This window comes from Ovis aries, chromosome 9 (genome assembly GCF_016772045.2).
Source record: "Ovis aries strain OAR_USU_Benz2616 breed Rambouillet chromosome 9, ARS-UI_Ramb_v3.0, whole genome shotgun sequence".
Lineage (NCBI taxonomy): Eukaryota > Metazoa > Chordata > Mammalia > Artiodactyla > Bovidae > Ovis > Ovis aries.
In genome coordinates this window covers 20,210,105-20,236,147 of record NC_056062.1, presented here as the reverse complement: position 1 = coordinate 20,236,147, position 26,043 = coordinate 20,210,105, and the positions used below count along the sequence as shown (strand labels likewise).

Genomic DNA, 26,043 nt, shown 5'->3' with positions numbered 1-26,043 from the left:
AAATATTAATTTATCAGAACCTGTGCCCTGTACCTCTTCCATAAAGTGGGGAGGGTTTTAAGCGGCGACTGTCAGCTCCAGCTCACAAACCAGGCTCCTTAGAAACCACCATTTCCACCGAAAACTAGTTCTCAGAAACTTGCTAAGGACTGTCTCTGCAAAGGGTTCTCAAAGGCTGCTCAGCTTTTCATGGTCCTAATGAGTTACACAACTATTCTGACTATTTAAGCCATCATGATTACTAGGTCCAAACTGTTCTGATGGAAAAGAGACAAAAATAATTGCAATCTAAAGCCAAAGATTATAGGGCTAGAGACAATATTTTTCAAGTTTTCTGGAGACCAGAGGATTTAAATGTTCATCATCAGAGCTGCTTTGGAGCAAGTTTCAAATCATTTTTCACCGCTTATTTCTTCTTAATTAGCATTCATTTTTAAGGCATTCATCTCCAAAGGAAGGTGGGGATTAAGATGGGTGAGCGGGCTGAGGGGGCCTCCTGCCGTTGTAGGCAGGTGAAGTGCTGTCTTAGGTGATGTGATTTGAGGGGTGCCCTGGGCGGCACAGCCTGGCTGCCCTGCCATCTCTGGAGAGCCTTCTGTCTGGCTAAGACATGGCATGTCAGCAGCCAGCCGTCTCTGTATCTGAACATCAGGGCAGAGGAAGGATCCTAGGTTCTAGCACCATCTTGGGGGAATGGTCATCTATGCAATTATGACGTGTTCGGGGTCCCTCCTGCTCTCCCTGCAGTTGTGCCCAAGAAAGCATCACCCACAGTGCCCCCTGCTGTCACCGTGAGGACCCTTTAAAGGGGGTCACCTGGGCTCCCAAATCAGTCAGAGAAGTCACAGGGGCAGGAGAGGAGGGCAGGAAGGCTCTGCAGGGGAAGTGCAGAGAGACAATGCGGGCTCTGACAGAGGCGCCTGCTCGGATGTGGGGTCCCCAGGAACTCAGAGAGGGGGGCTGAGACAGGGGAGCTCTTGCAGGAGCAGGGTTTCCACTGAGCTGCAGGGCCAAGGCAGGTCCTCCTTGACCTAGAGCTCCAAGCCAGAGCCTTCCATGGCCGGGGTGGCCAGCCTGATACACCGTCACTGCTTGCCTCTGTCTCACTGGGCTTGTTGGGGAATGAGCTCCCCTGTCGGCCCCGAGATTTTAGCAGGAGAATGACAGCTGTGGGGACAGGAGGCCCAGCCACTGCGTACGGGAGGCTGGGGAGGGAGGTGAGGAGAGGAACGTGCCGAGTAAGGACAAACCATTCACCTCAGAGCGGTTAAAACTCTCCTTCTGATTATTCTTTACAACAGAAGCTTACTGAAGCAGCGTTAATAGCTGGAGGAGCAGAATGAGCGGAGAGGCTGTAAACCGCCCACCGCATGTCACACCCGCTGAGCTCGGGAAATGCGTTTACTGCCCCGCGCCCTGCCCTGCAGACAGAGGCCCTCCTGACATATCCTGAGGATGCAGCCGTGCAGTGGAGAAGGGGCTGCATCCGTACAGAGGTCTGCCCTCCGCCCTTGGCCACACGGGTGGCCCCCAGGCCCCGGGAAGGCCCGGCCTGACCGCAGTGCCTGTGTACTGGGGGCTTGGGCACAGGTCTACATGGGGGTTTGTTTCTGGGGCTCTGTGACAGGTGAGGTCAGGTCTGACCTCCTAGGGGAGCTGGAGACTGGGGGTCAGTCACGCAGGTGGGTGTTGTCAAACCCCATAAAAACTCTGGACACCAAGGACGTGGGTGAGTGTCCCTGGCTGGAGACACTCCCAAGTCCTGTTGTGTAACATAGCTGCAAGGAGACAGCGGCGTCCAGGACACCATGGGGGGTGGAGGCGGACAGAAGGCCCCGTGTCTGGAACCCCGGGGCCCCCAACCGCATGCTGGCATCACCACCTTTGGCCTGCTCTGACCTGCACCCTTTTTGTTTAGAACTGTCTTCCGAGTACAGAGCTTTCCCGAGTTCTGTGAATCACTCTAGAAGACTAGTGAACCCGAGGGAGTCCTTTGGGTCCCCCAATTTGTACCTAACTGACACAATGTGGGTGGCCCTAGGAACCCCAGATTTGCAAGGTGCTGGCAACCCCGTTTTCCGGCTGTGCTGGGTCCTCAGCCGCAGTTTTCTCCGGCTGAGGCCAGTGCTGGGTGCGCAGGCCTCCCGAGGCGGTGGCGTCCCCCGTTGCAGAGCACAGGCTCTAGGCGCGCTGGCTTCAGAAGCTGCAGCTCTCAACCTCTAGAGCTCAGGCTCAGGACTCGCGGCTCCCGGGCTTTACCTGTTCCATGCCATGTGGGATCTTCCCAGACCAGGGATCGAACCTGCGTCCCCTGCAATGGCAGGCGGATTCCTATCCACTGTACCACCGGCATCGACAATCCTGAGCAGACGTAGAAGCCTTGCGGGAGCCGTGCCTCCATCTCAGCTTCAGGTTCAGCACTCATTGCTGCAGGGTACCCAGAGTCCGCTCCATGGAGATGTGCAGAGCACGCTGCAGCCGCACCACCCATGGGCGCCACCCCCTCGCAGTGCAGTGGTAGCACAGCCCGGCCGGCCACACCTGAGAGCGGTCTGTATCCCCCAGCACTGACCTGGCGTTCCACCCAGCAGGCGCCCCGCAAACTTTGGTGACTGAACTCAACTAGCAGGGTGCAATCTGCTGTCAAGGAGAAAACATAAAATTGACCCCAAAAGCTTTGGGAAACCTCTAACATGATGGTGATGAAGCTAATCTTACATCTGACCACATCCATAATTCAGATCCTCAAGACCAATTCAGAGAAGGCAATGGCACCCCACTCCAGTACTCTTGCCTGGAAAATCCCATGGATGGAGGAGCCTGGTAGGCTGCAGTCCATGGGGTCGCTGGGTCGGACACGACTGAGCGAGTTCACTTTCACTTTTCACTTTCATGCACTGGAGAAGGAAATGGCAACCCACTCCAGTGTTCTTGCCTAGAGAATCCCAGGGATGCAGGAGCCTGGTGGGCTGCCATTTCTGGGGTCGCACAGAGTCGGACACGACTGAAGTGACTTAGCAGCAGCAAGTCCAATTAGCTAGCTAAAAATGAAATTTTCATAAATGAACTTGGAACAATTTAAGCACCGAAAACGAGCTGCTGCCATCAGCTACCCATATGGTACAAAAGAGCAGAGAATCCTGGAACTGGGCAAGGAAAACCCGGGCACCTCTACTGGCATACGTGATGGCATCTCAACGGAGGAAGCTCCAGTTCCTCGTCCTCCTCCCTGAATCCCTGTACTCAGGTGCCACCGAACTCTGGATTTTGTCTTAAAGATGTCTGCCCGGTAAACCCCCTCTCCGTGCACCCAGACCCCCGCCCACCATCTCAGCCACCCGCCTTCCACTCTGGTCTCTCTTAGCCTCCATCCTTTGTCTCACTGCCGCCCACTTGCACTAGAACTTCCCACGGTCCTTGAACAGTTTGTCCCAGGACTCAGCAGTTTGCCTCAGACCTGGCTTTTCAGGCCCCTTAGCACATAGTTCAACCCTGCACATGCACACAAGTACGCGTGCAAATACACACACACACACACACACACACACATACACACAGAGCATTGTGCTTGCTCCCTCTCTCCTCCCACCACCCACTCACTCGGGGCAACGTCCAAGGCCTCCCTAAATATGCGGAGAGGACACCTGTCTCTTTTTTACCTACCTGTACTGCTCCCCATCTTGCATCCCGATCAGAATCCAAATCCCGTTGCAAACCCTAACACTTCAGGCCCCGTTGAAATCCCAGTACATCCCAGTACTGTGAGACAGTTCATCCCCCAGCTGCCGTGTGAGGCACACGCTTGTACAAACTCTGCCACACCATTTCCTGACTGTGCTTCCCTTCCCCCACCATCGATCACACACCCTGAGGTGTGAGCTGCCTTTTCAGCTTCAAGTCCCACAGGATCTGGGGCAGTGCTGGAGGCACAGTGCATACTCCATACAAGGCATACATGTCAAAGCTGTGGTTTTCCCAGTCTCATGTACGGATGTGAGCACTGGACCATAAAGAAGGCTGAGCACCGAAGAATTGATGCTTTTGAAATGTGGTATTGAAGAAGACTCTTGAGAGTCCCTTGGACTGCAAGGAGATCCAACCAGTCCATCCTTAAGGAGATCAACCATGAATATTCACTGAAAGGACTGATGCTGAAGTTGAAGCTCCAATACTTTGCCCACCTGATGCGAAGAACTGACTCACTGGAAAAGACCCTGATGCTGGGAAAGACTGAAGGCAGGAGGAGAAGGAGACGGCAGAGGATGAGATGGTTAGGGACCACAATCAACTCAGTGGATATGAGTTTGAGCAAACTCCAGGAGATAGTGAAAGACTGGTGTCGGGAGCATTTCACAGGAGGATTCCTGCATGCTGTTTTCTATCTCTCAAGGATTCTCTGTTCCTTATCAATTCCTATTCTGGGAACAAGTAGAGCTGCATGCAATTCTCAGGACTGAGGTCATAAGATGAGACATGCAGTGACTCTTTTCAGTGTCAGCAACCTTGTATGTATTAGACTATCCATATTGTGGCTATTGATAAAATTTCATCCTGTGTAATAGCTGAGTAATCATCTTACTAAAGATATATAAGCCTACACTTCTGCTAATAAAGCACCCTTGCTCCATCAGAGCTTGGGTCCCCGTGTCTCTCTCTCTCTCTCTCCCTCCCTCTCTCTCTCTCTCTTACTTTCTTATCGTCAACTCCAGACCGCCAGGTTCCAGTCCATTAAAGGACCACAACAGACAGGGAAGCCTGGTGTGCTGCAGTCCATGGGGTTGAAAAGAGTTGGATACAACTGAGCTACTGAACAAAGTCTTTTCATAACAAGAAAGGAAGCAGTTAGAAAACAAGTCATTTCCTACGTCCCAAGTTTCCACCAGGAAGGAAGAGGCAAGCCATGGTGCACCTCGAGTCCGTCTCAGATCCAGTCTGGGGATAACCTCCTCACAGTCAGAAAATCACCCTTGCAGATTCAAGGCCTGAACCAGCAAGGAACAGAAAGAACCAGCTGGCGTTATTTAAACTTAATCAAAAGACAACGTGAGCATTATGAAAAAAAACTCGACATTATCAAAAATCTAATAACATAAGCCCTTTACGTGTACATCACTCAAGTCTGTGAGGCACTTTCCCAGCTATTATCTCATTTTATCTTCATGAAAACCTTGAGATAGATGCAGCAAATGTAACTCCTCAATGGGAGAAGAAATCAAGGACCCAAAGGTTTGAGGGACTTGGCACATTTTCCAGAACTTGCCGCTGAACTGGGCGAGGCTAGGACCTGGGTTCCTTCTTTCTGGCCTGGGGTTTTTCTGCTGAGCCATGTGACCCTTGGGTCCGTTCTGGACATGGGAATGAAATCAAGACTCACACTGATGAGAACAGTGGCCGGGAGTTAAGCCGACCTGGTTCAAATTCACCAGCCTCAGCTTCTTTCTTTTTTAATAAAGACTGTATACCTTTTATTTTAATATTTGATTTTATTTATTTGGCTGTGCCAGGTCTTAGCTGCAGCACGTGGAATCTTTAGTTGTGGCATGAGGGATCTAGTTCTCTGACCAGGGACTGAACCCAAGGCCCCCTGCATTGGGAGTGTGGAGTCTTAGCCACCAGACCACCAGGGAAGAAACTGAGCCCCCAGCCTCAGTGCCTAACACAAAAAATAAACACAAAACCACTATTTTATAAAAAGTTGCTATGAAATAAAGAGCAGCCCATTAAAATGCTGAGCACAGCACTTAAGAAGTGAAGGATAAATGGCAATGGTTCCTTAATCCGGCTCCAGTCATGAATATGCTGACTCGGGCCATCTCTGAAGACACTATTACCCTCCCAGCCTGTCCACTGTGAGATCGTGCGATTTCTCAACGTACACACATTCTTGTTCATTAAGGCACTTTCTCCTCGATTTCTTCATTTTAAAACATCTCACACACCGAAAAGGCCCGTAGAGAAGTAGGGAGTACAAATTCCACTCTGCCTAAAAACAAGGATAAAGCCAGCCCTCCAGCTCCTGCTCTGCAGCTCCATCTGTGGCCACACCAGTTCAAGAATTTAGGAAAAGTGTGGAGCACTGACTCTGCCAGGCCCGACAGTGAGCCTCTCTGACGTGTAGTCCCCAGGAGCCCAGGCAGCAACAAAGAGACAGTGAATGGTGTCAGCGCCCAGGGATACAGCAGGGGCAGTTACAGGACAGATCAAGAAGGGGCGGGGGGCGGGGGGGAAGAGAGGAAAGCAAGAAGAGGTCCTGTTAAACATCCGAAAGGGGGAGCGACGGGAGAACTGGAATCCAGCTCTCAGGAGACCCATGCAAATCCCTCCTAGGGTACGGCCAGCATCCCCACCTCCACCAGGGTGAACAAGCGTGCACACACACACTCACCCATCTCACAACACTCGCATCAGACCTGTACTCACCCATCACACACACCCATCTCACAACACTCCCATTAGACCTGCTCCCACCCATCACATACACACTGACTCATCACACACACTCACCCACCTCACACACACACACCTCACACACACACACACCTCACACACACACACACACTCAACCATTACACACAAACTCCCATTAGACCTGTACCTACCCATTACATACACACTCACACACACACACTCATCACACACACCCATTACACACACACTCCCATCAGACCTGCACCCACCCATCACATACACACTGACCCATTACACACACTCACCCATCTCTCTCACACACACACTCATCACACACACCTACCCATCACACATACACTCCCATCAAACCTGCACCCACCCATCACATACACACTCACCCATCACACACACTACCCATCTCACAACACTCCCATTAGACCTGTACTCACCCATCACACACACCCATCTCACACACACACACTCACCCATTACACACACACTCCCATCAGACCTGCACCTACCCATCACATACACACTCACCCATCACACAAACTCACCCATCTCACACACACACACACTCATCACATACACCCATTACACACACACTCCCATCAGACCTATACCCAACCATCACATACACACTGACCCATTACTCACCCATCTCACAACACTCCCATTAGACCTGTACTCACCCATCACACACACTCACCCATCACACACACACTCTCATCAGACCTGATCCCACCCATCACATACACACTGACCCATCACACACACTGACCCATCTCACACACACACACACACTCAACCATTACACACAAACTCCCATTAGACCTGTACCTACCCATTACATGCACACTCACACACACACACTCATCACACACACCCATTACACACATACTCCCATCAGACCTGCACCCACCCATCACATATACACTGACCCATTACACACACTCACCCATCTCTCACACACACACACACACTCATCACACATACCTACCCATCACACACACACTGTCATCAGACCTGATCCCACCCATCACATACACACTGACCCATCACACTCACCCATCTCACACACACACACACTCACCTATTACACACACACTCCCATCAGACCTGCACCTACCCATCACATACACACTGACCCATTACACACACTCACCCATCTCTCTCTCTCACACACACACACACACTCATCACACATACCTACCCATCACACATACACTCCCATCAAACCTGCACCCACCCATCACATACACACTCACCCATCGCACACACTCACCCATCTCACAACACTCCCATTAGACCTGTACTCACCCATCACACACACCCATCTCACACACACACTCACCCATTACACACACACTCCCATCAAACCTGCACCCACCCATCACATACACACTCACCCATCACACACACTACCCATCTCACAACACTCCCATTAGACCTGTACTCACCCATCACACACACTCATCCATCTCACACACACACTCACCCATTACACACACACTCCCATCAGACCTGCACCCACCCATCACATACACACTGACCTATCACACACATTCATCCATCTCACACACACACATACACACAAATTCACACACACCTACCCATCACACATACACTCTCATCAAACCTGCAGCCACCTATCACATACACACTGACCCATCACACAATCACCCATCTCACACACACACACAAATTCACACATACCTACCCATCACACATACACTCTCATCAGACCCACATTCACATACTTCAATCAGACCCACACTTGCCTGTCACACACACACACCCATCATATACATACACCTCCACACACACTCACCCATGACACACACACACTCCCATCAGACTGACACTATCCATCACATACACACATACTCATCACATACACAGGCAACCCATCACACAGTCAACATCACACATACATGCTCAACCCATCACACACACACCCCTCACACACACACTCGCCCATCACACACCCACTCACGCCACATACACTCACAGACACAACCACACATTCACGTGCACACATTCTTTTATATACTCACACAAACACACAGAGGAAGAAGAAACTTGGTCCATTAGAAAATTTTTCTCCTGGAGCAGAGCCAGAGATTTGCTTAGGAAGAAGGAAGAAAAAAATGAACAAGTTCTTTTGCAGACCACTTCCAACATCAGCAAAAGAGATTAAAAGGCTATAAAATAAACCAGAGGACTTAGGAAGCTTCATGTTATAAAGGGAGGCCAAAATAATAAATCAATTACTACACCGTTAGAGGCTTAATTAAACCGTTTCAAGCATCTTTCAACTTAAAATGAATTGTGAAGGTTAAACCTGAATGAAAATCATTAGAGAGGAAACTGAGATTCTGGAAATCTCAAATTTTATGGTTTGGACAAAGAGGGAAGGAAGGACTTGGGGCTCTTAATGAAAGACTTTTGAAGAAATGTTCTCATGTTAACAGTCTAAGTCTAATTAAAATCTTAAGAAATACTTTTTTAAATTACACAGGCAACTAACTTTTCAGTATATACTCTCTCTCAGACACACACACACACACAAACAGAAAATGTATGCAAGAAGAATTTAAGTCAAAAGCAAATTAGCAAATGAAGGAAAGTAACTTCTGAAAGAAGTCCAGTGGTAAGAACCTGATTATGCCCCGAGTGCCTCGAGAACACCATCGTCAGGCCTCTCAAGACGGCTGTCCTCCTGCTCTCTGTCCAGCCCCTGCCTGACCAGGCTGCTGCGTCTACACCCTCCCAAAAGGAGTGACCCTCGTTTGTGTTGGGCTGGCCAAAAAGGTCATCCGGGCTTTTCCGTAACAGTGAACTTCTGGGCCAGCCCAGTACTTGCCCCAGGCCTCAGCTGATGATAGCTCATCCAAGGGGTGGTGAGGGGCGCGCGCCTCTAACTGGTTTCCCTGGTAACAAACAAGCCCACCTGACACTGATTCCCCTGGGACTGACAACACCCCCTTCCCCTGGGGAGCAAAGGCCGCCACCACGTCCGGCCCACCGTCCGCTGCACGTGGTGGGGTGTCGCTCCAGGACTCGGCTTCAGTGTGTAATCCCCCCATACGTTAAACCACCGATGTCTCTCTTGCTGACACCAGGCTCTCCCTTGGTCCTTGCGCTTGTGCTTGGGTCAAGCAGGTGCAGCCCAACAATCAGCGGAGCAGTCAGGAAACTGAGGAGACTCCTGTGAGCACTGAGACGTCAACATGTCAGGAAATACAGGATGGGAGATGGAAAGTCTGGGGGCCTGTCTGCTAGCATGGTGAGGGCCGGTGGGTGGGGCAGCACTCCAAAGTTACAGGGAAATCCCAGGGAGCCGATCTTGCTGAATGGGGGCTGCCAAGTGCTCTGGAGAACAGTGGCCTCTTCATAGTTCTGCTATTATATCACAGTGAGCCTTTTGTCATTGGTTAAGCTATCAACAGCATTCTGGGCTTCCCAGGTGGCCCAGTGGTAAGAATCTGCCTGCCAATGCAGGAGACATGGGTTCACTTCCTGATCCCTGGTCGCAAAGGGGCTGACGTGACTGAGCACACAGCATCCAAGGCAGCTTTCTAGGAGGAACTGGACTGAGCACACAGCATCCAAGGCAGCTTTCTAGGAGGAACTGGACTGAGCACACAGTACCCAAGGCAGCTTTCTAGGAGGAACTGGACTGAGCACACAGTACCCAAGGCAGCTTTCTAGGAGGAACTGGACTGAGCACACAGCACCCAAGGCAGCTTTCTAGGAGGAACTGGACTGAGCACACAGCACCCAAGGCAGCTTTCTAGGAGGGACTGGTATTATGCCTTCGAAATTAAAATGATCTACCTGGACTCTGAGGAATGTTAGCCTTTTGTGATCTCTAAAAGTAAAGGAAAAAAAAAAAAAAAAGCTTTTAGATAAACTCTAGAAATAACCATGTCTTGGGAATGAGAACTCTTGAGGATTTCGTTCCCCCCTCAACCAAATCAGAGGAGCCTAGGAGGGCAACTGGCCAGATTTATTTTGCAAATGGATTGGTTTTAATTGGCTGTGCTTGGTGGAGATGATCATTTTAGACAGAACAGCGTCATATCTCAGTGGATATTCAATTCTAACTTTGTGAGCTGAGGTCTGTATTTATGAAAGTTATTGTGCTAGCCGTACTTTTGCCATGATGCTGTTTTGTTTAGTCACTCAGTCGTGTCCGACTCTTTCTGACCCCCGGGACTGTAGTTCCCCAGGCTCCTTTGTCCATGGGACTCTCCAGGCAGAAGTACTGGAGGGGGCTGCCATTTCCTACTCCAGGGGATCTTCCCAGCCTAGGGATCGAAGCCACGTCTCCTGCATTGGCAGGCGGATTCTTTACCGCTGAGCCACCTGGGGATAGAGAGAAAATTATCCAGTGAAATTGTCACAGGGTATAACTGCTCATGACGTGTAACACTGCTTCTTCAAGTCTGCTGCTAAAGGCACATGTACTGTGACAACTGGATATCAGGGATACGATGCAGAGCCTATAAAGAAGTGTTTCCCCAATGGCATACCTCTGAGCCTGTTCCGAGATCTGGTTAGCTTTTCCCCAGCGTGAATGACCAGGTGAATATGAAGGAGGCCTAGAACCGGGGGACCTGATCTGAACCAGGGGTGGGAGCTAGCACCCCAACATCATAGGACAAATATTTTTGATCATCAGTGCTTTCTACTAGAAGATTTGCGACCAAAAGGGGAAACAATGGAAAATCTGCATGTACTGAGGCATGAGGAAGTCATTCTGGCGTATACACGGTTTAACTTCACCTTCACGGACCAGAGCAGCCTGCTTTGTGGCCTTTCAGACATATACTGCTCACTCACTTTGGCCATTGAGGAAGGGAATGCATTTGAAAGCCAAAATGAAGCAGCATGGTTCAGAGGTAAAAATGGTAAGCATGGTCCAAGGTAAAAATTGGTGGCCGTTGTAAATGGGGTTTTAGACATGTTCTTATATTACTGCAGGGTTTTCTGAACTATACTGCAAACTGCGTGCTAAGTCGCTTCAGTCATATTCAACTCTTTGCAACACTGTGGACCATAACCCACCAGGCTCCTCTGTCCATGGGGTTCTCCAATCAAGAATACTAGAGTGGGTAACCACTTTCCCCTCCAAGGGATCTTCCCAACCCAGGGATCAAACCTGCGTCTCTTGGGTCTCCTGTGCTGGCAGGTGGGTTCGAGAGCTCCAGGTGGTGCTGTCTCAGCTGGGGTCACTGCTTGTGTTGGCTTAATGGTCACGCTCTCCCCTGTGCTGTACTTGTCGGGTGTCTTACATCTCATCCCTCGTGTGAGGGAGCAAGTCTATTCGAGGACCGAGCAGCAACCCACCCCCCTGTGAAATGAGCCTAACTGCTGGGTCTCCAGTGAGATGCAATCATCCGCCTCCTCTGGGCCCCCATGAAAAGTCAACCAGCTACTGTGCCAACCTGGAGACTATGGTCATGGTGGGGAAAGACCCTCCACCTTCCTGTCCCACGTGCCAGTGCGTCAGAAGGACCCCATCAGTAAGGGTCACCGTACGACTGACCGCCTGTGAGTTCCCTGGGCTGGGCTGCCTGGAGTGGAATGGGATTAACTGTTTTCTGTTTAGAATGACCTAAGGGGTCACCTCTAAGGGCACCCTACACAACACGGGCTGGCAGCCTGTCCTCTGACTGCTGACTCCAGGCGAGGCCACCAGAATGCTTCCATTAGAACTGGGCCTCCCCTCCCTGTGGGGGTGGCCGGACTTTCCTTATAACGGCCAGGGCGTGGCAGCCACTGACCTTGAAAGCACCTGGCTCCAGAATCTGCCCACACGGTGACAAGGAGTGTCCTTAGCAGACTGGACGCCCTCCTCACGACACCCTGGCTGCTGCTGTCTGCACCAGGTTTGTGGTGTCTGGGTGCAGTGCCTCCAGCACACCTGACCCCGGGAATATCACAGAAGATGCACTGGCCAGGACTGTGAGGGTCGCTCAGGGTGCAGAGTGGGGCAGTGCATGGCCAGGCCTCTCCAGGTGGCTGCTCCCTTGTTCTCTGTCCATCCCTTGCTGACCGGGCAGCTTCATCTACACGCTCCTGATGTGAGTGACCCTCATCTATACCCACTCCAGCTAATGAAAGCTTATTAGTGGAGCGGTGAGGGGCATGCCCCTCTACCAGTTGCCCCAGTAACTAATGAGTCCACCGACATCAACTCCCCTACTACTGGTCATCTCCCTTCCCCTCAGAAGTGAGGACTGCCCCCAAGTCCTGCCCGCTGTCCACCACACACAGGGACGTGTCGCTCCAGGGCCCTGCTTCAGACGTGTAAACCCCCATCCATTAAACCACCAATGCCTCTGGTGCTGACTCCAGGCTCTTTCTTGGATCTGGAAGCTGGGCGAGTACAGGGCTTGTAGGTCTGTGCAGTGCAGCCCAACAAACATGCAAGCATGCGTACCCAAGTCTCACTCTCCGACTTACTAGAGCAGCGGTTCCCCACCTTTTTGGCACCAGGGAGTGGTTTCGCGCAGACAATTTTTCCACGAACCGGGGTCCAGCGGGGAGGGGGGAATGGTTTGGGGATCATTCAAGCTCATTACATTCACCGTGCACTTCATTTCCATTGCTATGACATCAGCTTCACCTCAGATCATCAGGCATCAGACTCTGAGGTTGGGGACCCTTGAACTAGATGACCTTGAGTATGCTGTTTTAACTCCTCCACTCAGCGAAACACATGTTCCTCAATCATAAAATATGGGCACCAGCAAGGAAATAGAGGACATGACAATACGATAAACCAACAAAGCCTCACACGCACACATACCACATGCCTACCCATCAAGAGCAGGATACAAATTCTCAGGTGCACAAGGAACATTCTCCAGGTTAGATCACCACGATCGGCCATAAGTCAAGTCTCAATAAGTTTACAAGACTGAAATTAGAAATACAGAAAAGGCCTTCCCTGGTGGTCCAGTGGTTGGGAGTCTGCCTGCCAGTGCAGGGGACACAGGTTTGATCCTTGGTCCGAGAAGACTCTACACGTCGCAGGGCAACTAAGCCCACACGCCGGAACTACTGAAGGCCGTGCACCCTAGAGCCTGTGCTCTTCAGTAAGAGAAGCCGCCACACCGAGAAGCCCGAGTACCGCAGCTAGGCAGCAGCCCCTGCGCGCAGCAATGAAGAACCCAGCGCAGCCCCAAATAAAGAAATAAATGATTTTCTAAAAGAGAAAAAAAAATGAAAAGTAAAACAAAATTTGGGAAATTCAGAAATAAATGGAAATTAAATGGCACTCCTAAATAAATAATGAGTCAAAAAAGAAATCATAAGGGAAATTAGAAAATTCATTGAGACGGAAAAGCAGAAAAACGCATCAGACCAAAACTAATGAGATGCAGCAAAAGCAGTGCTTAGAGGCCAATTTAAAGCTGGAAATGTTAAATAAAGAAGAGAAGAGATCAGTAGCCTACTCTTCCAACTGAAAAACTAGAAGCAAACTAGATGCAATGCAAGCAGAGAACAGAAATTATAAAGACGGGAGTGAAACAATGAAATAGAATACAGAAATGAAACATATACCCCAAAGACCTAAGTGCTCACTATCATTAATTATCGAGAAAATGCAAATCAGAACCACCATGTGATACTAGCCCAGACCCACAAGGATGGCTAGCATCAAACACAGGAAAACTAACAAGTGCCGGGGAAGCTGCGGAGAAATTGAATCCCTCGTGTATTAACAGGAACAGACATTAACAGGAATGGGTCCAGGGCTTCATCTGGTTAGAAAACAGTTTTGCAATCCTCTTCTCAAAAAGTGAAACAACAGAATTAGCCTATGATCCAACAATTCCACTCTGAGGTACAGACTTAATAAAACTCTGTATCTATACAAATGCTTCTACACAAATACTTCTACATCTACACAAATGCTCCTACAAAGTGTTTACAGAAGCATGACTTAACGATAGTCAGAAAGAAGAAATAACCCAAGTGTTTGTCAACAAATCAATGGGCGGAAAAAATGTGGCCAATCCATACAATGAAAGGTTATTCAGCCATTAAAAAAAAAAGTACTGATACAGACTACAACCTGGAAACATGCTAAATGAAAGAAGCCAGGCACAAATGACTACATATTATATGATTCCATTCATATAAAATTTACAAAAAAGGCAAACCCAAAGAGGAAAAAAAAGTTCATTAATGGTTGCCAAGGTATAGAAGAAACAAAACCTAAGAGTGACTTTTTTTTGTAATAGTATCTTTACTGAGATGTAATTCACCTACCATCAAATTCATCCTTAAATTTAAAAGTGTCCAATTCAGTGATTTTTATACATTTGCAGAGTTGTCCATCTACCACCACTGTCTGGTTTTAGAATATTTTCATCATCCACCAAAGAAAATCTGTATTTACTAATGGTCATTCTCCATCGGCCCCTCCCCCAGCCCCTGGTAGGGTTTCCTGGTGGCTCAGTGGTAGAGAATATACCCATCAGAGCAGGAGACGTGGGTTCGATCTCTGGGTCAGGAAGATCCCCTGGAGAAGGAAATGGCAAACCATGGGAGCGACTTCTTAATGGGTACAGGTTTCCTCGGGTGGCTGTGATAGTTGCATTATAGTGTAAATATACTAATAACCACTGAATTATATACTTTCAAATGATGGGTTTTATGTAAACCTTATCTGTGACCTTGTTCAAAATGACACAAAGCTGGGGAGAAGATATATATCATCAGGAAAGAAAAGGTTATATAAATTAAGAATTACCCATAGAATGAAATGCAGACAATAAAAAGAATTTGGAGACATGTTGGTAGTGAAGTGGCAGGCTGTTCATACAGTGCTGACAGTTCTGTTGCTAAATAACAAGAAAACAGAGAGTTTATATGCTTGCATATGCATATAGAAATGTCTAAGAACACACTTAATTGTTAGCAGTCATACTGAAACTGAGCAGGGCCTATGGGGCTTCTGGGCACAAACGTCTTTCTGTCTTCCTCTCTTCTTCATTACAGGAAACGGGCTTCATCCATGACCTTCCCTGAGTTCCATCAGGCAGGTTCAGACAGCTAGCTGCTATTCAAGGAAGGAAGGAGGTGCACAGACCAGGGAGGAACAATCAAAAGAAACAATAGTGCCGCCTTCCTGCAGGGTCCTGGTTCCCCTTCAAGGGATGCACAGCGTCACAACAGCATCTCTGAGCTGTTTTGCAGAAACTAACATTCCTACCAGGTGAGAAGAGTTAACGGTACGCTGCCCACAAGCACTGCAGACCCCAGGTGGGTTGGAGTCATAAGCGTGATGACATGGATGCCCACTTACCTCCCTACCAACCAATCAAAAGAATGTCCATGAGCTGCTGACGTCCTTTTTGAACCACTGCTATAGAACTCAATACCCCTCTCAGGTCAAGACACCGAATGTTCAGTGCATTAGCCTGCTGTGTCCCCTTTGCCTGGCAATGCAATAAGGCTGTTCTTTTCTACCCACCCAAAACTCTGTCCCTGAGATTTAGCTTGGTGTCGGGGTTCAGAGACCGGATTCAGCTTTAGTATTTCTAGGATCTCAGAGAGAGAGTTAGGGAGATGTACCTTCCTCCCTGTATATTGTTTTAACATTTTTCCAGCAAAGTGTTATTACTTTTTTAATTGAAAATAAAAGTATAAAGGCATGATTGCTTTGACGGCTTTACCCACATGGTGGGTGCAGGGCCCAGGAGAAGCCCCGGGGTGTGCCTGAAGGAATGCAGGGGGCTTTATGGGAATGGGTTCCTGTGCGGCTCTAAGGAGAAGGGTCTGGGTTCTAGAGAATCTGCGCAGCTCTCAAGGGGCCTGAAGTACCAGAGGAGGAGGAGGAACTGCAGAGAAGGTAAGGGGGCCCGTGCCGGTCAGAAGGGTTTCCAGGTCTGAGAGGTCTGGATGAAGGCTAGTCACTAGAGCTTCCTGAATGAGGGATGACAGGTGGAACGGAACACATGCTCCGTGAGACAGAGAGGAGCAGCAAGGCTGGTGAGAGGAAAATAACTGACAACACAGGCGACTGTTTCTTTCCATCAGTGCCCTGTGTCAGGGCCCGAGCAGGACCTGGGACAGCCCAAGGCCCCTCTCCGAGCGCCCTGCAAGCACAGGACAGGAAAGAGACTGAAGCGTGGGGGGCAGGGGGCCGTAGGAGCCCCGAGGAGGGCCTCCCACACCACCTGGGCCTGGGCACGCGTTCCCAGGAGGAGGAAGGCGTTCAGGACGGCCGCCCAGCCCATAGGGACACCTCTCACAAACATCGGTGAGGAGGGAAGGAGCAGAAGTCAGAACACGTGTGCCTTCCAACACTGACATGCATATATCCACGTGGATTCTACCCGCTTTATTCCTTTATTGTTTAGAAATGAAATGAAAAATTCAAATTAATATATCTCTTACTCACATTTCATTTCAGGAGGAGGAAAAACCTTTTAATGCGGCTGCACAGCATGTGGGATCTTAGTTCCCCCAACCAGAGATTGAACCCAGGTCCCCTGTGCTGGGAGCAAGGAATCTGAACCACTGGACGGCCAGGGAAGTCCCAAGAAGGAGGAGAACTCTTAATAAGCAAAGTGGAATAAAATAGAATGAAGAGCTTTGTTAACAGCCTTTCTGAGTTCTTTGCACGTTAATCTGTATGACAACCATCTGCCACAGGAATGTTACAAAAAGAGATTATCTGTTTTTCTGAGTTTATAGACGTTGAGGCAAGGGCACACACATTTGAAGTCCTTGACTAAAGCCATGGTTCCATCTGCCCATGAAGCTACACTCTTTGGGAAGCTGAGACCCCTCAACCGCTCAGCAGGGAGGTGGCTGTGGGGAAGGCAGGGCTCCTGACGGGTCAGGATGTGAGAGCCTTGCTCACTCCCAGACCTGGGGGCACAGAGCAGGGGGCTGAGCTTTGAGCCCTGACATCAGGCAGATTCTTTTTTTTTTTTCTTTTCCTCAGCTTTATTGAGGCATCACTGACAAACAAAAACTGTATATATTTAGGTTGCACAGTGTGGTTTTTTAAGGTGTACAAGATGGTTTAATATACATATACACAGTGGCGTGCTTACCACATCAAGCTCATGAACACAACCACCGCCTTACACAGAACCATTCTGTATGTGTGGGCGGGAACAGTTAAGTGTGCTCTCTTAGCAAACTCCGAGCACACAATTCAGCACTGTCAGCTAGAACCGCCGTGCTGGCTGACAGATCCCTAGGGCCCATAGGGAAGCTCGTGCACTTTGACCAGCAGCCCCCCATTTCCCCCACCCCCAGGCAACCACTGCGCTACTGCCTGGTTCCATGGATCCAGCTGCTGCCGAATCCTCGGAGAAGTGAGATCATACAGTACCTGTCTGTGCCTGGCTTGTTTTCACTTAGCGTAATGTCCCCCGCTTTCATCCACACAGCAAATGGCAAGGTGTCCTTTTCCAGAGCTGAACAGTCGTCCTGCGTGTGTGTGCAGGTGCATGCGTGCACCTTATCTTCTGCCTCCAGTCATCTGCTGACGAACACTTAGGCTGTTTCCGTACCTCGCCTACTGTGAACACACAGGTCCCTCCTTATCCATGGGGGACACTCTCCAAGATCCCCAATGGCTGCCTGAACCACAAACTGTGATTTGAACCCTGTAAGTACGCTATAATGTACTGAACCCTGTAAGTACTATGTTTCTGCCTATACATACATATCAAAGAAAAAGTTAAATTTATCAGACAGTGAGAGATTAATAATAACTAATAATAACATGCAATTGTAATTAGAAAAGGCAGAGGAACCAGAGATCAAATTGCCAACACCCGCTGGATCATGGAAAAAGCAAGAGAGTTCCAGAAAAACATCTATGTCTGCTTTCTTGACTATGCCAAAGCCTTTGACTGTGTGGATCACAATAAACTGTGGACAATTCTGAAACAGATGGGAATACCAGACCACCTGACCTGCCTCTCGAGAAATCTGTATGCAGGTCAGGAAGCAACAATTAGAACTGGACATGGAACAACAGACTGGTTCCAAATAGGAAAAGGAGTACGTCAAGGCTGTATATTGTCACCCTGCTTATTTAACTTCTATGCAGAGTACATCATGAGAAATGCTGGACTGGAAGAAACACAAGCTGGAATCAAGATTGCTGGGAGAAATATCAATAACCTCAGATATGCAGATGACACCACCCTTATGGCAGAAAGTGAAGAGGAACTAAAAAGCCTCTTGATGAAAGTGAAAGAGGAGAGTAAAAAAGTTGGCTTAAAGCTCAACATTCAGAAAACAAAGATCATGGCATCTGGTCCCATCACTTCATGGGAAATAGATGGGAAACGGTGGAAACAGTGTCAGACTTTATTTTTTGGGCTCCAAAATCACTGCAGATGGTGATTGCAGCCATGAAATTAAAAGATGCTTACTCCTTGGAAGAAAAGTTATGACCAACCTAGATAGTATATTCAAAAGCAGAGACATTACTTTGCTGACTAAGGTCCGCCTAGTCAAGGCTATGGTTTTTCCTGTGGTCATGTATGGATGTGAGGGTTGGACTATGAAGAAAGCTGAGCGCTGAAGAATTGATGCTTTTGAACTGTGGTGTTGGAGAAGACTCTTGAGGGTCCCTTGGACTGCAAGGAGATCAAACCAGTCCATTCTGAAGGAGATCAACCCTGGGATTTCTTTGGAAGGAATGATGCTAAAGCTGAAACTCCAGTACTTTGGACACCTCATGTGAAGAGTTGACTCATTGAAAAAGACTCTGATGCTGGGAGGGATTGGGGGCAGGAGGAGAAGGGGACGACCGAGGATGAGATGGCTGGATGGCATCACAGACTCGATGGACGTGAGTCTGAGTGAACTCCGGGAGATGGTGATGGACAGGGAGGCCTGGCGTGCTGCGATTCATGGGGTCGCCAAGAGTCGGATACGACTGAGCGACTGAACTGAACTGAACTGAACTGAAACATAGTCTCTCTCTCTCTCAAAACATCTTACTGTACTGTATTCACCCTTCCTTTTTTTTTTCTTTTTGGCTACACTGCATGGCTTGCAGGATACACGATCTTAGCTCCCCAGCCAGATTTGAACCTGCGCCCCCAACAGTGGAAGCATGGTGTCTTAACCACTGGACTGCCACAGGAGTCCCACTTCACCCTTCTTATGATGATGATGTGAGATGAGAAATGCCTAAGCGAATGGTGTAGGCACTGTGATGGAGTGTGAGGCTGCTATAACCTTCTGACCATGTGTCAGAGGGAGGGTCACCTGCTCCAGGTGACTCTGGGTGGATGTCAGGATTAGATGATGTCATGTCGGTAGGTGAGGCCTCAGGATGATGCCATGTCAGTGGGTGGGGACCTCAGGATGATTCATGTTGGTGGGTGGGGACCTGGATGATGTAATGTTGGTGGGTGGGACTGTCAAGATGATGTCATGTCAGTGGGTGGGGCCTCATGATGATGCCATGTCAGTGGGTGGGGACCTCAGGATGATTCATGTTGGTGGGTGGGGACCTCAGGATGATGGCATGTCAGTGGGTGGGGACCTCAGGATGATTCATGTCAGTGGGTGGGGACCTCAGGATGATGTCATGTCAGTGGGTGGGGACCTCAGGATGATGTCATGTCAGTGGGTGGGGACCTCCCAATGATGTCATGTCAGTGGGTGAGGACCTCATGATGATGCCATGTCAGTGGGTGGGGACCTCAGGAAGGAATGAGCTCATTACACTACTCAGAAGAGCATGCAATTTAAAACTGATGTGATTTTTATTTCTGGAATTTTCCCATTTACGATTTCTAGACTGCGGTTGACCAAGCATAAGAGAAGGCATGGGAAGTGAAACCACAGATAAGCAGAGATTTAACACTGCAGTGGGCATGGGACAGGGGTATCTCTTTAAGATCCTGACTTGTTTCCTTTGAACACAGGCCCTGCAGTGGGATCACCGGATCACGTGGTGGTGCTCTTTTTAATTGTTTAAGGAACCACCCTACTGCTTTCCACAAAGACTACGCATATTCACATTCCCACCAATAGGGCAGGAAGGATCCCTGCTCTACACACCCTCATCGACACTTGTTGCCTCTTTCCATTTTCGTGACAGCCATTCTCACAACTGGGAGGTGGGTGGCAGCCCATGGTGGTGTCGATTTGCATCTCCCTGGCGATCAGTGGCTTTGAGCACTTTTTTACAACCTGATGACCATTAGACCTACTCAGGTTGTCTGCCCATCCTCTCATCAGGTCACGGGGCAGATGCTCAGAGTCTGACACAGACCTTCCCCCGCCCCCAAGCTCTTCCTCCCCAAAGCAATCATGTGTAACCCGCCACCCTCACTCCAGCTTCCTCTGGTGGGTAGAGGTCAGCCCTGTCTCCCAGGCTGGTGGGAGGGGAGGAGGAACGCCTCGGACACACCAGCCAGATCAGTGACGGCGACGCAGACACCTCCTGCCCCTCCTCACTTGCCATTACGAGCTTCAGACACTGGCTTCTCTCAGTTTCTCCTTATGCCACTAAGAGTTAAATAGAACTTCTCCTAACTTCCCAACAACTCAATCCTCTGTCAGGCAAGCTTCTCTGAGCACCCTGGGAATGGCCAGGGGGACTCGTTAACCAAAACATTTTGCGTCTAGAGTCTCTCCTTGTTAACAGTGTCAGACGGATGATCAATAAGCCAGCCCGTTCAGAGATGCCAGCCTGAATATTCCCAGGAAAGAGCAATTGGATTATTACTGTAACTAATGAATCCTGCGACGAGAAGTCTACTGCCACAGACTGAGCTTAGGCACTGGGGGACTGGCCGTCCTCTCTCATCACGGAAAAAGAGTTTTGTGGGGGCTTTTTCTGACTCTGGCTTGCAGCTGTTCCTCCCAGACTATACATTTTCTTTGTCTGTGGGGACCTAATTACAGCACCTGGATGGTTCTTCCAATCCAGCCACCTGCTGCATCTGATGCCGTTCAGTGGGAGGTGTCTGGACACTGTAACCCAGTGTATTTCACGTCCGACACAGACTGTGAACCTGAAGGATTCTGCGATGGGAATCCTTGCTCCAGGTACACATGGGCCATCCCTATGTTTCTAGGATTATCTATACTTATTCGTTCATGACGTATGTTATCGTAACGGCTTCCCTTTTGTCCTCCCTGTACCAGGCATCATCCGTGGTGCTATCACCCTATCTCGGACCTCATCCTCACAGCCCCCCCTTGCAATAGGCTGGTCTGTTTTCATTTTTCAGGTGAGCAGGGTGAGACTCAGAGAAAACATCACCTGCTTCAGGTAATGCAGGAGCCGGTGCTGGAACTGGGTTAAACCCACACTTCTCTGACAACAAGCTTGTGCTTTTTGCCCTGCTGAGATGGTGTTGACTCCTTTCATTCATTCATCCCTCCATACACCAACCAGACACTGGAGAAGCACCTATAAAGACTGGGTACAGGGAATTCAGAGACACAATCCTATTTGAGATCTACAAATGGAAATTATTGTGGCTTCTGGTTGGAAACTTGGATTCCTCTGAGGCCCTACACCTGCCAGACAGAAACTTAGCATCAAAGCTGTTGTTCTTGTTCCTGTTGTCACTCCAGCGTGCACAACTCTTTTGCGACTCTATGGACTGTAGCCCGCCAGGCTCCTCTGTCCATGGCATTGTCCAGGCAAGTCTACTGGAGTGGGTTGCCATTTCCTTCTCCAGGGGATCTTCCCAACCCAGGGATCAAATCCTCATCTCCTGCATTGGCAGGCGGGTTCTTTATCACTCGTCCACCAGGGAAGCCCTAGAAGCAAAGTATTTGAAGGCAAATGAGCTGCATCACCACCCACAGGCACCCTCTCCCAGCACCCCAGCCCCCTTACCATCTCCGCGTTTGCCTGGGTTGGTGGGCTCAGGGGTACTCAAAGGCCTGAGGGGAATGATGATTTCATCCGCATTAACCCCTTCCTCTGCATGCTTCTCGGAAACGTGGGAGAGGAGTTCCGACTGACTTGGTGAGAAAAGGTTACAACATTTACACATGAAGATGGCTGGGTTTTCTGTAAGGAAAAAGAAACAAAAGCAAAAGCGAAATATGTTATTTCATCTTCACAAAAAACAGTGGTTGCATCCAACTGCCAAAGAAAAAATACTGAAAGCTGCTTGTCTGAGCAATGGCCAGCCTCCCACAGGCTGCATCTGGCCAGGCAGCTCACTTCTTGCTTTATGTGGCCCCAGCTGCCAGAAAATTCTTTCTTTGATGTTTCACGAGGCAGTGGGCTGACACGGCGCTGCCACAGTGAGGGTGGTACCCAGGAGACACCCAGGTCCAAGAAACCAAGTCCCTCTCTGCCTTCAAAGAAAGAATTTCTCCACCAACAAGCAGGCAGGATAATGAGCTACGAGAATTCTTTACCAAATAACACATGAAATGGAAATTTAACAAAGCAGAACATTGCTTCATCAATGAAAGTCTCTCGTGAATATTGCCAATCGATATTTTATTTTTTCCAAGAAATGCTTCGTTCCTAAGGAAACCAAAATGCTTCCAAAACAAGAAGAGATTACAGTGATAGATTTCTTTCTTCATAAGAGGCCATGTCATTTTCAGTGTGTGTCTTGCTGACCCCACGATGACCCCTAAAATTTAGGCAAAAGGCGGGTTGTCATCCCTATTCCACAGCTGAGGACACTGAGGCTGTGAGAAGAAGCAACCTGCCCAGGTCAAAGCCTGGACTCCACCACCTGCTTCTGACGTGAACTCTGGCTGCAGACCGTGAGCTGAGCTGCCTCCAAGTTAAAGCTAAAACACTTATCCCTGTAGTCAACTGAGTCTGAAACAAAAATCACTCCAGAGAGGAACATAATCCCCAAACCACTTATCAAGCGCTTTCTTGGTCATTTCAGCGTCTGTGGAGCAGCAGCCACGGGGTGGCCCCCACGTCAGGCGTCCGGGACTCAGAGGTGAACTGGGTGTGGGGTCCTCCACAGACGAGCCACCAGCCCCCTGGGGAGACAGACCCGCCCAGAACAACCACATCATAGCGTTTTGACTGCAACTATTACCCAGGTAGCCTGGACTTTCTCTTAATTCCTGCTATGCTTTCAGGAGAAAAGGGAGTTCTGAGACAGGTAACAGAGCAGCACTTCAGGGGACCGCCGGGCCCCTGTGAGGGCCCCTTAGTCCCCAGGCACGCCGAGCACTGTCTGGAGACCACACAGATAAGACTGCTTGTGCGTCTGCACGTGACCAAGCAATGGCACTGCCTGTAACTACCCTACTGCCCGGGGTCCCTCACAGCCCGAAGGCCTGGGCGGCCCGGGATGCCTCCTGGCCGTGGCCATCTGTGTCCGTCGGCACACTTCCCAAATGCCCACCACAGGTCCAGTGCTGGGTCTGGAGTCCCCAGGGTGCCGGCGGAGACAAGCACGCCCGACCCACGATGACTGTCACAGAGGAGAGGCTGCAGCGTGTGGTGGAGACAGAGGCGGGGAGGCAGCCCGCACCTGCGCTGAGGCCGGGGAAGCCACGGCGTCGGGAGGCCGGCCTGGCACCCCCGCCCCCCAAGCAGGACCCGGGCCCTGAATGCTGACGGGGACCAACCAAGGGGCCAAGAGCCCCAAAGAGGCTCGCTCGTGACTTCTGAGCAGTGGTTCCACCTCTCGAGATCCAGCTTCACAATCGTCCAAAATGCAAACAAGGACTCTGCACAGAGATGCTCAACATGGAGGTCGTTCAGGACGACAAGTCCACAAACCACCTGCGTGCTCCACGGCAGGCATGCCAGGACACGTCCCCAGAGCAGTCCCGCAAGCTGCTGAGAACCCAAGGGGGAAAAACCCTGGACGACACGGAAAATGCTCAGGATGAACGTTCACTTCTACAGAGTGGGATGCACCACAGCTCGACAGGTACATGACTTTGTTCCTAAGGGAGAGACAGATTTACGGGTGATGGATGGAAGAACAGACGGCCACGCAGAAAGGATCCTGCCTGCTGGACTCTTTTTTTATAGTCACTTACGGATTTCCTACAATGAGTCTATGCATGTGTTCTCAGTTGTCTCCAAATGTTTGCGATCCCGTGGACTCTAGCCCACCAGGCTCCTCTGTCCATGGGATTCTCCAGGCAAGAGTACTGGAATGGGCTGCCATTTCCTCCTTCAAGGGATCTTCCCAACCCAGGGACAGAACCCGAGTCTCTTGAATCTCCTGTTTACATGAGTTTGAAAATCAGGAAGGTTGAGAAGCGAGGTGACAGGTACATATAGCATTCAGGTTGTGGCTCCGAGTGATGAGTGCTGAGTGGCTCAGGCAGGGCAGCCTCCTGTCCAAGGCTGCCTCCCCCAGCCTGCCCAGGGTAGCTGTTCAAGAAACATCTGAGCCGAGACACTGGGCAGAGAGAAAGCAGAGATCCTGGGCTAAAGGGCTAGGAAGGCTTCCCAGAGGAGGCACTAAAAGGATCTCGAAAGCGGCCCTGGGAAGGCCCCTCAGGCATCCAAGGGCACCAAACTGGCTCCATGACTCACCCACAACACGACCTCGCGTGCTCCCCGAGCTCTCAGCTACAGTTGCAGGCCTGGGGCTCAGAAAGGCTGCTACCCAGCAGCCTTTCCTCAGGGGCCACCCAGCTTGACCTGGAGAAGGCAATGGCACCCCACTCCCCACACTCTTGCCTGGAAAATCCCATGGATGGAGGAGCCTGGTAGGCTGCAGTCCATGGGGTCATTAAGAGTCAGACACAACTGAGTGACTTCACTTTCACTTTTCACTTTCACGCACTGGAAAGGGAAATGGCAACCCACTCCAGTGTTCTTGCCTGGAGAATCCCAAGGACGGGGGAGCCTGGTGGGCTGCCAACTATGGGGTCACACAGAGTCGGACATGACTGAAGCGACTTAGCAGCAGCAGCAGCAGCCTCAAGCTCTACAACGTGCCACATGGCTCCCGGGTCAGCACTGATGGGAACATGGCTACACAACAGCCAGCGGGACCACACGGCCTCCTGGGTCAGCACTGATGGGACCACACGGCCTCCTGGGTCAGCACTGATGGGAACACAGCTACACAACAGCCAGCGGGACCACACGGCCTCCTGGGTCAGCACTGATGGGACCACACGGCCTCCCAGGTCAGCACTGATGGGAACACAGCTACACAACAGCCAGCGGGACCACACGGCCTCCTGGGTCAGCACTGATGGGACCACACGGCCTCCCAGGTCAGCACTGATGGGAACATGGCTACACAACAGCCAGCGGGACCACACGGCCTCCTGGGTCAGCACTGATGGGACCACACGGCCTCCCGGGTCAGCACTGATGGGACCACACAGCCTCCCGGGTCAGCCCTGATGGGAACACAGCTACACAACAGCCAGCGGGACCACACAGGCCCCAGAGCCGTGCCGGTGGATGAGCTCGTCTCTGCCGTCACGAGTGCCGCCCTGTCCGCGGTGTCCCCTCTGGAATGGCGTCCATAACCCACCTCAGGCCTCTGACCCGGAAGGAGGCTGTTCGCTCTGCAGGGACATGCTCGAACCACAGCGCAGACAACACGCGGAAACACAGGGAACAGGCATATCAGGCTGCAGCCCCCAGATGTGAAGAACTGTTCATCTACCCAAATAAGAAGAAAGCCGCTCTTCTCATTT

At 50.2% G+C, this 26,043-nt stretch overlaps 1 protein-coding gene across 2 annotated transcripts in view; it reads right to left on the bottom strand.

Annotated features, from left to right (window-relative positions):
- ZFAT (zinc finger and AT-hook domain containing) overlaps positions 1 to 26,043 on the bottom strand; it is a 156,584-nt gene that overhangs the window by 116,374 nt on the left and 14,167 nt on the right. For both annotated transcript variants that reach the window (XM_027972875.3, XM_042254054.2), the window contains exon 2: positions 22,274 to 22,450. In XM_027972875.3, coding sequence (XP_027828676.2) covers positions 22,274 to 22,450 — 177 coding nt within the window. The remainder of the gene's footprint in view (positions 1 to 22,273; positions 22,451 to 26,043) is intronic.